Genomic DNA, 15900 nt, shown 5'->3' with positions numbered 1-15900 from the left:
AAAGGCTACAATTAGTTCCTTCCATCTTCCAAACGTGTCCTGTAGCCACTTATGTAGCCACTGACCGTGACCTGTATTGGCAATTAGTTCTATCTGCAATGCTTCAAGTTTATTCATAGCTTGTGTGAATGAACCGTTAGGAGCGGTATTATTGGGAATGAAAGTACAGCATACATCAACGGTTACTAGACCACAGGTACCGGTCCAATTAACAGGTAAAGCTAATCTAAGGGTATTATTGCACAACCAATAAGCATGTGGGATTGGTCTGGTCAGGCGCGTGACCATGTGTGATTTAACTAACTCCCCCCAGTCAGTATCATTTAAGACACCCTCTGGGGGAACAATGATCGATTCTCTGCTCGAACTTGAACTGTGTGTGTGTTCCTCCAGATATGATACAACTTCAGCCACAGAGACAGCTAGCCATGTCTCATTACAGCGTGCACCTGGGGAGTCAGAGAAGAATGTATAGTTATCCTTTGTATAATCTATGTGTGTGTCTGGGCCAGTTAACTTTAGTCTGCGCAGACATATCATACTAGTATTAAAATGGAGAGGGATCTGTCCTAAGGGCAGTGAGGGCTTTAACCTATTCTTAGGGCGTTTCATTGGGGCGCAGGTCCCTGCGGTGTCATTAGATAACTTCAATAATTCGCCTAATGGAGTCTCAGGGTTAGTTGGTGTGTGTGCGTGTCTAAGTAGGCAGTCGAGAGGGCTCAGAGTCAACTGTAAAATGTCTTTAAAGAGAGCATTATATCCGCCGATTTTCTCTAGTCCCTCAGTGAGGGGGAAACCGGATATGGGGTATCCTACTATTACCTGTTCTGGATCAGCCTTTGAACAGACATAACAGTTACTGTTTCCTAAATCACGAGCGACTGTTCTGGCATTTTCATACCAGGCGTTAGCTCCTGTTCTAGAGGGCGCATAAGATGGTTTATTAGTGGCGTCTATGTTGCTATTTACTGATTTTAGGGAACGTGAGGAGTGCATTAAGTAGGTGTCTTGCAAAATGGAGCATGAGGTATAGTCAGCAAAATATGACCTGCAGAAATGTGAACATGGTTGCAGTTTACAATACAAAATAGCAAAGAGAAATCCTAAGGTTAATGCGATAGATATGATAAATAACCTAAATATATAAGAAAGTATATAAGAAAAACAGTTCTTCAGTCGTCTCCTGGCCTGGTCCCAGGTTCGAGAGACATTGAATAAGCGTCGTATGATGACAATGGGCATTTCATTTTCTCCATTATCAGGATGGAATGAGTCTGGCTTTATCAGGTTAGACATCATGTGGTACTTTTGGCTTTCTGTTCCTGCTGGATGTTTGAGTACCTTGTTGTGGCTCTTTCAGACGTTGTGTGTTAATCAGTGATTGTGTGTGTGTGTAAATTGGATCCTGGCGCTGGCTCGCCTGAGATGTCATCTACCCGTGTGTGTTTATTTGCTCTAGTTCCGGGCGCTGGCTCGCCGGAGATGTCGTCTGCTTGATCCGACGCCTGAGATGGTCCGATTGGGCTGGTCTTAACCCTGCTGGCATGAATCCACTGAGGTTGTCCGTCTGTGAGGATGCTGGTTCTTCGTCACTGCCAGTAAAGCCTGGGGGGCTGGAAAACGCGGCCTCCCAGAGTGTCCTTGGTTTTAGTGGCTTCTCCAACATGCGTCTCCTTGTCTCCACTGGTGGAACTGTGGAGGGGAAAAGCTGAGAGAGACAAACTTTCTGATAGTTATTATTCAGTTTTTCTACCAGGTTGTGAACATCAGTGGACAATGCAATATACATCACCTTCTACTAGCGGTGCCCCTCTGGAAGCTGACCATGGTGTTGGAAATAATCTTATTTCAAATGGAGATAATTTGGTTACTGCAGATTGAGTCATTCCAATCTCACAGAGGACTTGAGTAAGTAATTTGACCCAGGTCATTAAAGTTTTAGCACACTTTTGAATTTCTTCTAATGTGAATGAAGATCCTCTATCACTGTTAATCTGGTGAGGTATTCCGAATCTGGGTATTATTTCATTGCTCAACTTTTGACAGACTACTTCTGCAGTTTCTTTTGAGGTTGGATAAGCTTCTACTCATTTACTAAATTGATCCACTATTACCAGTAAGTACTTGATGCTTCCTTGTGCTGGCATATGTGTAAAATCAATTTGTAATGTATGAAATGGAAAATCTGGTTGTGGTAAATGCTGATGTTTCGCTTTTGAGCTACCTACATTAGTTCGCGCACATGTTAGACAGGTTGCTAATATGCGTTTTACTGCGTGTGATGTTTTCTCAATTACAAATCTTGATTTTATTGCCCCTATTACCCCTCTTTGTCCGACATGACCCACACAGTGAAAATGTCGGGCAAGGACTGGCATCAGGGAATATGGGAGGGCAATCAAACCCTTAAGATTTTGTATAGGCCATCTCTGTCATCTAAGGTACAGTCATTATTCTCCCAATAGGTGTAATCACATGCAGAGGCTTGCTCTTGTATGAATTTTAAATCAACATTTGTGTCTAAATAGTCTGGGAGTGTAACAAGTGGCAGCTGTAGGGGCACAGATAATACTTCCTGCGGAGGTGGGAGCTGTGATGCAGCTGCAGCCTTGGCTGTCACGTCTGCTAAGGCATTACCTGTTGCTTCGTCTGTGTCAGCTGTACTGTGTCCTTTCGTTTTTACAACTGCAACGGCCGATGGTAGCTGTATAGCCTGAAAAAGTCTTTGAACAAAATCACAATTTAGCAATTTATTTTCCATCAGCAGATCTAAATCCTCTTTGTCTCCACAATGTGCCAAAGTCATGCACAACGCCAAATGCATAGCGGCTGTCTGTGTAAATCGTCACATGCTTATCCAAATGTAGCTCACAGGCGCGTATTAAAGCCATGAGCTCTGCTTTTTGTGCTGAGTGAAATGGTAATGAGTGAGCCTCTAGTATGATGTCAGGCAATGTCACCACTGAATAGCCACAAAGAAATGAGTTGTCATTCGGCCTTGAACAGGACCCGTCCACATAAACCGTGGCTGAGTCTGAGATAGGTGTTTGCTCTAAATCTGGACGTGGTGCTGTGGATTCCTGTATACGTGTCATGCAGTCATGATCATCAAGCCTGTCTGAGCCATCCTGTCGGTCAGAAGAACACAGCATAGGATCAATACATATGTTGTTTATTTATGTTTGCTAGAATGGTCGTGACCTGGTGATTGGTGTGTAGAATAGTGTCATGTGAGAGTGTAAGCTTCTCACAGTCCCTTATCATGATAGAGCAAGCTGCTACTGCCCTCAGGCAGGCCGGCATTCCTGAACAATTCAGGCAGCACCTTTGAGTGGCGGAGGTCAGCACTCCCTTTAATGCATTGAAAGAGGCAGTCATTTCTGTGGATCACAGTATTCGAGGAGGCTTCTCTTTTTTACAACAGTCACGCAGAATGTGGTCATGAAAAGAACAGTCTGGTATCCACTGTCTGCAATAGTTCACCATGCCCAGGAAGGACAACATTTCCTTCTGTGTAGTGGGACGAGGGACGGAGGTCACAGCTTTGACCCTGTCTGCAGTCATGGAACGTTTTCCGTGAGACAGTGTGAATCCCAAATATTGAACAGAAGTCTGACAGTACTGCATTTTCTTTGCATATGCTTTGTGGCCAGTCTTTTGGAGGTGCTGGAGAAGCATGTGTGTAGCAGTTTGACATAGTTTTTCACTTTCAGCACAGAGGAGGAGGTCATCCACATGTGGATCAGGGTGCAGCCCTGGAGGAGTGAAGCACCATTGAGAAAGCAGCAGAGCTGTCTATCATGCCTTGGGGCAAACGAGTCCAAGTGTACTGCTTATTTCTATGTGTGAATGCAAATAACGGCTGTGTGTCTTAAAAAGGAGCGGAGCATAAATCCACCACGGTAAAATGTGTATGCAATGCATGTCAATATGCTGTGAACATCTGAAACGAGAGGTGGCAGAGGAATGTTGACTGCATTAATTTGCCTTAAGTCTTGTATGAAACGCCATACGCCAGGTTTGTTAGGCTTTGGCACAGGATTGACAGGAGTGTGGGCTTTATTACTCCTGTAGTCAATAAATCTCCCATGATGACATCTAGAGCTGCGGCTTTTTCGGCAGAAATGGGATGTTGCTTGACATATACTGGCTCGTTGTGTTTTAATAGGTGTACGTGATAAAGTGTACAGTCAATAAATCCTATATCATTCTCACTTTTTGACCATAATGTCATATTCTGGTATTCAGCTGGCAACATAAGTGCAGAAATAGTACAGTCGATAGGGTAGGTTAGATCTATGTGACGACATGGTGTAGTTATATCATAACCTATGTCTGAGTTATGTGACAAAATCACTGTTTGACCTTCACTTGTGTGAGCAGTTATCATGTTGTTGAACAGTGTGAGAGAAACAAAAGTGTGGCTCCCAGTCATGGGATTACCTGGTAGTGGCGTCTGTACACGTTTTTTTTGGCACAGTGTGTGACATAGAGTACCGGACAAAAAGGATGTTGAGTTCATTCTCTGCTGAGGGTCCAGCTGACACAGAGGATGTTCCTTCTCCATCATGTCGGTACATAGGGCAGAGAAAACATAAGCTGTTATCAGTGTCAGCAAACATTTCACCCTTTGTGTTAAATTAAATACACAAATTCATTTTTGCTTTGGGTGTCTGCGGCTGCTGGAAAACTGAGCTAAATTTGCACCTCTAGCTTGTCCAACAGTGCATAAAGCGTTTTATGAATACTAGGATAGATTCATCAGGCTTCTGTTTACACATAGTTACTGCATTTAAGTCAATTTTGTCTCTGGACATTGTTAGCAGGAATTTCTTTAGATTCTTAAAGAAATCGGCGACTTTGTCATTATTTACCCTCCTTTTGTCCATAGCGGTAACATTTGATGCATCACGTCGCGGCATTCTGTCATATATTTTCTACAGGACTTTTTAAGCAGACTACTTTTCTTATCACAAATGATATTCAACATTTCTACTGACCTGTTTTCTGGCGATAATCGTTCGGGATAAGGCTCCGGAAATAAATTAGAATGCATTGAACTTCTTAAGTTGTAAACAAAGTCAGTCACATAAGCACTCCCGCATGTTCTGGATACGTGATCATGGACGTCTTCACCGATTCGCGGACGTAGGTTACACGTAACCGGAAATGGGAGTTATACTGAGCCGTTATTTGAGACTTTATTTTGTATTTTATTAATTTTTGGTTTTACAGGTACTTTAGATTTTTTATCGGACCTGTCTGTGGTCTTTGAATTATTCTGACCCATGTTCAGTGATTTCCAGAGGGGTTTACACGCTAGGAGGATTTATGTTAGTATTTTCGCTGCGGCACAGCTGAGGTCACTTTAAATTTATTGCTAGCAATTTTTTGTTTGTGTGAGCAACTCTCACTTAGCGAGCAACTTCTCGCTTAACGAGCAACTTCTCGTAAAACAACAGGCAACTTCCTGTGTCTTTCTGCTTTTAATTTACTGCTTTTAACCCTTGTATGGTAATCGGGTCTTTGAGACCCGTTCAACTTCTCCCTGTGTCACTCTTTGGTGAGCAACTTCTCACTTAACGAGAAGTATTTAAGACAACAGGCAACTTCCTGTGTCACTCTTTGGTGAGCAACTTCTCACTTAACGAGAAGTATTTAAGACAACAGGCAACTTCCTGTGTCACTCTTTCTGAGTGAGCAACTTAAACAAAATTAAAATATTCAAGACAACAGGCAACTTCCTGTGTCCACCAACACCACACAAGGGTTAATTTACTTTATTCGGGGACTGAGGAAGTCAGTCAGTGTATCTCTCTGGATCACTAAGTGAAACTTCGTCAGCATATCCCGTTTTTTTATGGATCGATCACTGAGAGAGGTATAATAGGTCTTTATATAAATATGAAAGACGCATATTTACCTTCTGTCAGTAATCCCACTTCTGACACCAAAATTGAAGGAAATTGCCTTCCCGGGTTTCCTCCGTGGCGTGAGCGATAAGCAGAGTTCTGTCCTTTCCTTCTAAGATTCCTAATTATTTAAAGTAACACTCAGGTATGCCATTCAGCGTGTTAGTACGAGCTCGGGAGCAGCTTGGGAGAACAAGAAAACAGAGACTGCTTTAGGTTGCCTTCCCAATCGACTCAAAGGTTTATTTGATACACAGCAGTTTATATAGAGGAAAAAAAAGGTTCGTGTGTCAGCTTTCCCAGTTCAAACCGGTACAGACTAAATAAGGAAACGTCTTCCTGCCTTCTGAGCAAAGTATCCCTTGTGTAGTTTATCAGTTCAGCTATAATTTATGATCATCCCAGCAAAATACACTCCTAGACATAAAATACAGAGTTCTTTCATTAGTGAATTCTGAAACAAACCACCTAGCCTTTAACGAGCCTTTTCCAGGAGATAAAGAAAAAAGGGAGGATGGGAGTAAGGAAGTGGTCTCATCTCTGTGGTGTTTTCGACCTTGGGGTACCAGCTTGTGAGTCCTACACATTAATTCTTGGGTCACAGAGAAAGAGAAAAACAACTAGTAGTTGGGCCTTATTGAGTAACAGTTTTCCTGTATAAAACAATATCCTGTAAATGCTACTATGGTATCAAAATACCTAACAATCCTCTAACTGAGGAAGGCATGTTTTGCAACTTGAGTTTTGCTGACCTTGGAAACCAGAGGTGAGCATCCTGTAGACTACAAAACTATTTTTTCTGTCCCTCTGAGTGTGTGTGTTTGTACATGTGCACGCTCTCCCTCATGTTGGTTGTCTTTGGAAATTCTGTAAAAAGCTTACCTCTCGCACACATTAGTCACTTAAGTAGAAGCACAGATACTTGTGTAAAAAAACAACAACAACTCCACACGGATGAATAATGATTCAACTTCTTTAACTAAGTAAAAGTAAAAAGGTGAATCAGGAGTTTGACACTTCAACTGTTTGTTCCTATGTGATGTTTGTTTTCTAACAAACATCTTAGCTAAAACTCTTGACACATTCAACTTCCTCAGTCATTTTTTTTAATATAATGTCAAACACATAACTGTCACCAATGCATTGTAGGGATGCACCTCCTGAGGTCATTTGCTAAAGTTGTGATGAGGAAGTGATATCTGATGAATAACGGGAAATACAAACAGTCTTGAAGAGTCATCAGCTCAGAGACGGTGACAGTCGAGATTGAGAACAAGAAAGAAGTGAGACAGAGAAGCACGATGGATGAGCTCAGATGGAGTAAAATGTTTTTATGTCTGATATCAATCATTCAGATTGCAGGTAAGAATACAGGAAACATTTTAATAGCAGTAAAATTAAATATTACAATCCAAACCTTTATCATAAACCTTTGTCTAAAATGATCTTCACTCTGACTGTGAAAAGTGTTGCATTCTAATCTAGTTTTCATATTTCTTTTCAGAATTCTCAACAGTATCTGCAAATGAAACCACCATTTTTATGAAAGTTGGAGATGACGTCACTCTGCCTTGTATAAATGTGATAGATGAGCAGAATAACTGTGATGGGACTACGTGGACCTTTGCTTCAAGAAACAGAACACTAATAGAAGTGATCAGCTTTGGACAGCTTGGTGAAAAAGCCAAAAATGCATCAGACAGACTGAGTGTTACAGCAAACTGTTCTCTGCTTATAAAGACTCTCACAGTCGAGGATGTTGGTTTTTACTACTGTAAACAATACAGATACCTTCAAAAGCACAGACACAAACGTCTGGTTAGCGAGTCTTTGGTTGATCTCTCTGTACTCACCTGTGAGTATTTTACATTCTATTTTCAGGCGGACGATTTTTAGAATAATAATGACAGCAGTAATTAATTTTTCGAATTTGTGGTGTCTTTGTTTCATGTTATCTCCATCAGTGACTGAACATGAGGACAATGATAAGGTGACAATAAATTGCTCTGTGGTGACATATGAAAAGTGTCATCACACAGTGAGGTGCCTGTTTAAAGGTCGAGCTGTGGACAGAGATAACAGTCAAATAGTGACTTTACAGACTGGCTGCTCCACCACTGTCTCTTTACTCAAGTCTCACCATGTTTACTCATCAAGAGATTACCTTTTGGACTGCGAAGTGAATGATGCTCATACAGAAGGGAAGCTGTTTACCTTCAGCCCTCAGCTATCAGGTGAGAAAACAGGAGACAAAATAATCAACTGTTTAAGATGATTGAACCCACCCAAAACATTTATTTGTTTGCTTTTGTATTTATGCAAAAAAAATTTTAAACAACAGATGAAAACATGTTGGTTGTGTCTTTTTCATTTTATTTCAGGTGACAGACAAAGGACAAATAATCCAACCAGAAAAAATCCAGCAGGCTACAGTCAGTCCAATACCCAAGGTATTTATTCAGTAATGTACTTTTTACTTGCATGCATGGGTATACAGTCACATGAAAAAGAACGTTTTCACAGAGCTCGATTCAGTCCTGTGAAAACTGCATAAACCCCATGATTCAATATCTTACAGAGTCAACTTTCGCAGCACTAACTTGAAGTAATAGTCTTTTATGACTATATCAGTCTATCATAATTTCTCCTGGCAGCCCTTCCAAAGAAACTATTCTTGCTCAGTCTTTTTGACTTTTTGATATGACTTTGGTGGAATTAGACCAATGCTGGTAAGGTTGTTGCTGTATGTTAACACCTACCCGAGAGCTTCAGACCTGTAAACTGTCAAAGTTTCTTCTTCTATAGAAATGCCCACTCTTGATGATCAGTTAAGTCCATTTGATTAGTAGCATCTGACTCCAAGTTGCTCTCTTAATTCCTATGGAACGATTAAGGATGTATTTAGTTTGTGCTTAGGACTTTATGCATGATGTATTTATTTTATTTTTGATTTTACATGTTTTAAGTTATGTGTTCAAACTGATTTAAATAAAAGAAATAGCCAAATACCTTCAGAAACAACATGTGTCTGTAAGTAAAATAACACGTCTGAACTAAAATCTCCTTACTGTTTTTCTTCCATACATCTGAAACGCAGTGACTATGATTCACATTGTGCTTTTGTGTGTTTCTGTTTTTGCTATGGTAACAGTGTCACAGTTTAAAATAGAACACAATGTTAGGCATATTTTGTGTGTCATGTAGACTTAGTTTAAGATACATAGAAAGTTTTTTAAATGTTTGAAAAAATATTCACTGAAAATGGTTTTAAGTTTGTTTTTTGGGTTTGTTTCAGCTATCCATTGGTACGTCGTTGCAGCTGTGGGTTTTGTCTTGCTCTTGATAACAGCTGCATCTGTTATCAGATGGAGAAAAACAAAAGGTAAAAACATCAAAAGTTAAAACACATGTGCTTTTAACAGTAAATGTTACAGTTAATTGTTTTTGTCTTTCCAGCAAACAAAACACAGACGGATGAAGATACTGTGAGTTTTTTTTTTAAAAAACCCCAATATATATATATATATATATATATATATATATATATATATATATATATATTTTTTTTTTTTTTTTTTTTTTTTTTAAATGGTTGTAGGAAATAAGAATGACAAATAAACACCAAATCAGCTCATCTCTGAGGAGTGTTAACAAGAACTAAACTGTCTTTATAAAGGACAGTTTTCCAACAGATGTAACTGTCTATTTTCCAGGGACTGAGTTTGAACTCTACAGAGACTCAGACTGCTACTTAAAAAAGTCCCAGCATGGGAAATCCCACACCACACCCACAGTACAGTCAGAGCACAGTTAAAACCACTTCTTCTTCTATGTGCTTGTTAAGTGCATGCGACTCAATGAGATCTTATAAAAGATAAGGAAGTTAGACTGAATAACAGTGGGACAGACCATGAGTTGTAAAACCTGAGGTTAGAGGTCAAAACATGTAAACTTTTTGAGATATTTTGCTCTTCGCTGTGTAGGTAGATCATGAAGTTTCCTATGCCACCGTCAGCTACAGAAAGAAAGCCAAGAATAAAGCCCAGGTAACGTGTCTTTCATAGATGCTTATGTTGTATACTGATATATTAATAGGTAATGTGTGCAAGCTGAGATTATAATTCATACTTACCTTTAAAATTTGTTGAGCTCTATCTCTCTTATTTTAACAGAGTGTTAATTTATGTTTATTTATGTATCCGACAATTCTCTTTGTTTTCAGGTTCAGGGTGATGATGAAGGTGATGCAGTGATCTACAGTGTTTTGATGGTTTCTTCATCTCCTGCAGCCACTGTCAACCCCAGTAACCCACAATAAAAAAAGAAAATAGAGAAAATGGCAAAAGGATTTGATCTTTTTTTAAGAAAAATAAAAATGTAAATGGATGTGTGATTAGAGACTTCATGCTGTTGAATGGCAAGCATAAAACTATTATAGCAAATGCTGGGAGTCAATCGAGAATCAAGGCCATCCTTGGGTCATTCCCACTATTCAGTGTCATTTCAAGATAGTAACATTGCAAAAAGTACATTTCTAATTATCCATAATGTTATAATGTGATCTGAAAGAATGCTTGTTAAACTTTTAGAGAAATATACCAGTCAAGCTCAGAATATTAATACATTTTTCCAGGTTTTCCACATGTGGTGCAGGCCAAACATCCCACCTGTTACGGTACAATCTTATCTCTGTTACTGCGTTATTAATGTACAGTCACTTTTCTATTTACATTTCCTAAGAGCTAAAATGTCCCTGTGTTTACTCTGCAAATGTATTTCAGGGGAGTGCTAATAAAAAAGTATTATCAAGAAAAGGCACAATTATTTTGAAGCATGGTGTAATTTCACTTAATTAGATTAGATTAGATTAAAAATGAATTTTAATGAAAACTTGTCCAATTTTGCAATTATTCCATTTGTCAAATTTATTACCTTCAATAACCACACAGATGTTTATCTTACGTTTTTTTAATTACTTAATTTTGAAAAAACAAACACAGGTAACAGGTAGACATCACAGGGTGACTTCACACCCATGAAAGCTTGTACCCGTAAATTTTCAAGAAAGGCTCGTTATTTTTGGTATAAGACATTTGAGGAGAAATTATTTCTTCACTGTCCATCTCCAAACCACAATTTGAACGTATACAGAGATAATCATAATGCACAAAAGACAGTACGATTTGTTGTTGGTGCATTTTTTACGCAGACGACATAGAGATGAGATTAAAGAGAGCAAAAAAAAAAAAAAATGATATGAAACATTTGTGCTGCAAAAATGTTAGTTTGTGCCGCTGTCATTTTAAAGGTAATAATAAAAATATGCTTCTAGAGGCCATCAGAGGTCACTCTGGATCACCAAAGTCCAACAGTTTTGCTGCCTCTGATTCTCTCCACACATGGGCTGCAGTCTGCCTTCACAAAGTTCTTTTGTTATGTGTGCCCACAGATTTCCGAACATGGCTATCTTAGGAAAACCAGTGTGCATGGATTCATCCATATTTGCCATCACACACTTCAGCACCATTGGCAGTGAATTTCAGGTTCTGGTTCAGGCCACAACACGTTTTACAAAAGCCTCTGATTTTTATGAAACAAGATAATGTTGTGGGATTTACGTTGGCTCGTTTAGAAATGTGCATGTACTTTTAACCTGTTTCCAGATTCCCTGGTTTACTACATGAGTCCATCTACCTGGCTTCAAAATGGTGTAGTCCCTTTTTTGTGAAAAAAATCTTTTTGTATGTGACTTGATCTGGAACCATATGTATCCACTGTTCAAATGGGAGCTCAACATTGAAAGTGTTGCAGTCTTTGTTTTGAAAAGGAGAACTACTTGGTTCAAAAGCACTGACATTGGCACTGCTGCTGTGTCATCTTTTCACCAAGTTGTTTGCACAGATTTCCCCATATGTCATCACTTTAAGATAAGATAAGATAAGATACCTTTATTAGTCCCATGAGTGGGAGATTTCATGTTAAGGCTGCCGACCAATTGCACGCAATGGCGGCGCCATCATACCCTCCGACCATACATACATTGCACGAAAACATCACATGGGGAAGACAGGTCAGAGAGGTATAACAATGGAAAATGCACAACACGAGGAAAGATAAGGAGAAAAAAATAACTCCCCCAGACTAAGATCCAACAGGAAGATCAGTTTGAGAACAGAAAAAAACCCCTACTCTGCACATAGCAAATGAAAAAACTCTTAATACACCAAAGAAACACAGGGATGGGTAAAGGGTGAGAGACAGCCAGTGTAGGCAGTGCATCCGGGCCTGCAGCCTGTGCACTGGTGTCCTTGATCCACCATCTGCATCGGAAGGGAATAAGCGTCGAAGCGTCTGTCTGTGTGTATGTGTCCAGAGTTCAGCTGAGACAGTGTCCTTCACCCTGCCAGGCGAAGTAAACAGTCTTCCAGCCAACCCGGCCTTGCGTAGGATAGGAAGAACAGTCAAAGCACAGTCTGTTATCAGGGTGTTTTTGTTCAGCTCCAGCCTTGATACCACAGCTGGCACTGAAGTGGTAGCTGCATGAAGTGATGATGGTTTTTTACTTTAGTGCGAACAACTCATGTGAATTTCAAAGCTGTTCTAACAGTGCGACACTGGTCTCTCAATCTTCCGTTGGAGAGCCGCGAGCTTCTCCATGATGTTATCAAACTTACACTCCGTGATGTTGTCATTCTTGTGCTCAAAGAGCCGATTCTGAGAACTCACGACCCCAGTGAGCTTCTCCAAGATGTAATCCAATTTGCGCTCAGAGGTGTTATTCTGAGTGTTCACGGCAGCCGCAAGTTTCTCCAAGATCTTATCCGTGCTGCACTTAATGAGCCCATTTTAAGAACTCATGCCTCGTCCCATCGTTTCAATTCCAGCGGGCAGCCTTGTGGGGGTTTGAATAGCCGGTTCCGCTTTCTTAATTCTTCGATAAGCCAGGGCCAAGCCAGCTCCAATCAGCCAGAACCCTGTTATCATGGTTCCGAATAGATAGATATCTTCAGTAGGGATGGGTACTGCTATCCGACTCCATTATGGCACGCACTTTGAATTCTAGCCAATCATTTTACCTTTCCAAGGATAGTAGGCGGGCCCAGGTACGTACGTTCTTTTAGAGCAGAGCTACAGATTAAAAAGGCCCAAGGCGAAGCGGTCAAAAGTCTGGCTGTACTTCACAGCAAAAGATGCAAACTCAGCAGCCTGCAACAAGTGCTTTAAGGTGATACTGTGCAAAAGAGTTAACACCTCGAATCTGATGAAACACCTGGCCACGCATAGCGGGGTTTTTTTTAAAGCCAAGAAATGCACCGTATTTGATAGCTTGCTGCAAGAGCCCACACCGAGCACATCTACTGCGGGTGTGGTGCCTGTTATCGACCCGGAGTTAGCAACATCCCCCAAGAACCCGAAGAGCTTGAGTTCTGGCCCCTAGCCCTGCCAGTGTAGCAGAAATGATGATGGATGATGATGGCAGCAGCAGCAGCTGTTCTTCTCTGGGTGAGTCGCTTAATGTTGTTCGTGTGTAATTTACGTTGAGTAGGCTAACCACGTTATTACATTAATGCAGATTAGGTGAACTAGCAAACACCGTCGTAGTTACATGCGGCTGTCTTCTTGTTTGATGGCAGATACTCCCTTCACCCTGACCAAAAAGGCTAAAATGACCAAAGAAAAAGTGGGAAACAGCTAAACATGAGATGTTTTTGGACAAAGTTTGTGTTTTTTCCATTGATTAAGCACTGCTTCCAGCCAAGAGTGATACCATATATCCCCTATAGCTGCAGAAAAGGCTAACATTGTTATCTTTTTGCAAAAAAACAGCTAAACATGAGAGGTTTTTGGACAAAGTGTCTGTTCTCCATTCTTTAAGCACCGGTTCGAGCACCGTTTAAGCACCGGCACTGTTTCAAAAGTACCAGTTTGGTAGTAAAACCTAAACGATACCCATCCCTAATCTTCAGCATCTTCGATCGACAGCCCCGCCAGGCACAAGACCCTCCAATTCTGCCACCCGTCCATATCCGGCAGGGAAAGTACCTCCAGGACACTCAGGCTCACCCGAGCCCATACTTCTCGTTGAGAAAAGGGTGTCAATTGCATTCAGGGACAAGTTGATCAAATCCGTAATTCCTCTTTTAGGTTTTAGAGAACGACCGTGAGAGAGTGTTCCAGGGAAAAGTAATACATTGCTTAGATGAAGGGAAGTTGTTTTTTTTTCTTTGCAGTAATCTTTCCAATAATAATACATATGCACTAACCTCATGCTTGCGGTTAACAAAAGCCTAAAGACACAAAATCAAGTTAAGTTTTTTTACCTGAAGTTTACATTTTTTTTAAGGTTGGCATTTATTTTGTTTCTTTTTAATAATTATATTGATTCTATTGATTGTTTGCCAAGCACTGAGGTCTCTGCTTAGACTGTGCTACTGGGATCACTGATTTAAAAATGAGGCAAAAGCACCAAAGTTGTGCTCAAAAACAGTACAGTGAGCTACAACCTGTTGCTTTAATAACTCTAACACACTTATTGTTTTTTAAATACATACGTATTCAGTTTTCTAAACCTAATTATATAAAAAAAAAATTCAAAAACATCACCTTAACACCCAAATATACGTAATTCAAAACTTACTTTATTTATTACCCATTTGGCTGGTAACATGGACCCAGTCTGATGAATAGTTACTGAATATTACTGCTGGAGTCTCAGCCATTGACTGTATGTAAGCTATATAATAATAATAATAATAATAATAATAATAATAATAATAATAATAATAATAATAATGGATTGCATTTATTGGGGCCCTCAAAGCACTTTACAATGCCACTATTCATTCACTCTCACATTCACACACTGGTGGAGGCAGCTACAGTTGTAGCCACAGCTGCCCTGGGGCAGACTGACAGAAGCGAGGCTGCCATATCGCGCCATCGGCCAGCCGGGGCTCGAACTGGCAACCTTCCGGTTACAAGACGAACTGCCAACTCTTTGAGATACAGTCTTTTCTTTAAAGGCTGAAGTCAAAGCAAATCATTGTAAAAACAAGACAAGTCAATAAAAAATAACCAATAAATATAATACTAAACTACATCTAGCCAGGTGGAAGGTCGATATTATGGGACTTGCCACTGGACGGCGCTGTTTCTTTTGGGGTACCTCTGAGAGCGCAGGGGATCATGGGGATGCTAGCTTGCATTGGTTTTATGTGGGTGTGCAATGCCTTTTTTTGCTGCATGATCTGTTTTAAATGCAAAGTGTGCAACAGTTTAGGCACCAGGAGTTGCTGCAACCAACTTCGCCGTTCATCTCAGAGGGATCTATATTCCGTTTTCTGCTGGATTAATGCACTGTATGTATTTGAGTTCACACTTGTTCACACTTGGAAAATGTACCTTGTTAACTGTTCAGCAGCAGAAATATATATGGTCAGCTGGTTGTGAGTTAATGAGCATGTGAAATCAGTGTGAACATTTTGAAACAACAACTCTCCAACCTCGTAATTGTAAGACTGCCTGTGCAGCCACAGGAGCCTTCAGAGAGTCTTTGGCTGTATCCCAATTCAGGGTCTGCAGCCTTAAAGACCACATTCTAAGGCCGATTACGTCACAGCGACGCAACAAAGGCTGTCCCAATTCAAAGGCTGCTCGAAATGTGGCCCTCAAATGCATCCTTCATTTCCCTGAATTTTAAGCATGGGTCTGTGTAGCCTTCATGGCCCAACATATCCCAGACTTCATAGCACGGCGGTGGGTGTGGATAATTTTGCCGAAAGAAACGGCAGACGGCTAAAGAGGGGCGGCCGAAGAGTAAACTCTTAAAAGTAAGTACTGAATATTATGTCACTTATTTATGTGCAAATGTTTTTATAACAAAGTTATGTGACATTAGCAATGTTTGTACTAACTTGGTTTTAAAGCCTTTACTTCAAAATATACGCCGTTCAATAGTCGACCTTAATCTTACAGAGAATGTGATGAT

At 40.4% G+C, this 15900-nt stretch overlaps 1 protein-coding gene across 1 annotated transcript; it reads left to right on the top strand.

Moving 5' to 3' along the window:
- Window positions 1-7144: 7144 nt before the first annotated feature.
- Window positions 7145-10546, top strand: LOC146692358 (uncharacterized; the record flags this gene model as incomplete). The annotated part of the gene is made up of 8 exons (XM_085433327.1): window positions 7145-7274; window positions 7417-7767; window positions 7877-8146; window positions 8294-8362; window positions 9208-9294; window positions 9369-9397; window positions 9896-9958; window positions 10135-10546. Coding segments are annotated over 8 exons (1095 nt in total), but the record flags the coding sequence as incomplete, so codon positions are not given.
- Window positions 10547-15900: the final 5354 nt, after the last annotated feature.

This window comes from Copadichromis virginalis, linkage group LG15, assembly GCF_057382275.1.
Source record: "Copadichromis virginalis isolate Kocher_CV1m ecotype Utaka linkage group LG15, C_Virginalis_male_GT1.1, whole genome shotgun sequence".
In the NCBI taxonomy this organism is placed as follows: domain Eukaryota; kingdom Metazoa; phylum Chordata; class Actinopteri; order Cichliformes; family Cichlidae; genus Copadichromis; species Copadichromis virginalis.
Note: the sequence above shows the minus strand (reverse complement) of the source record. Positions and strands in the feature narration are given on the sequence as shown.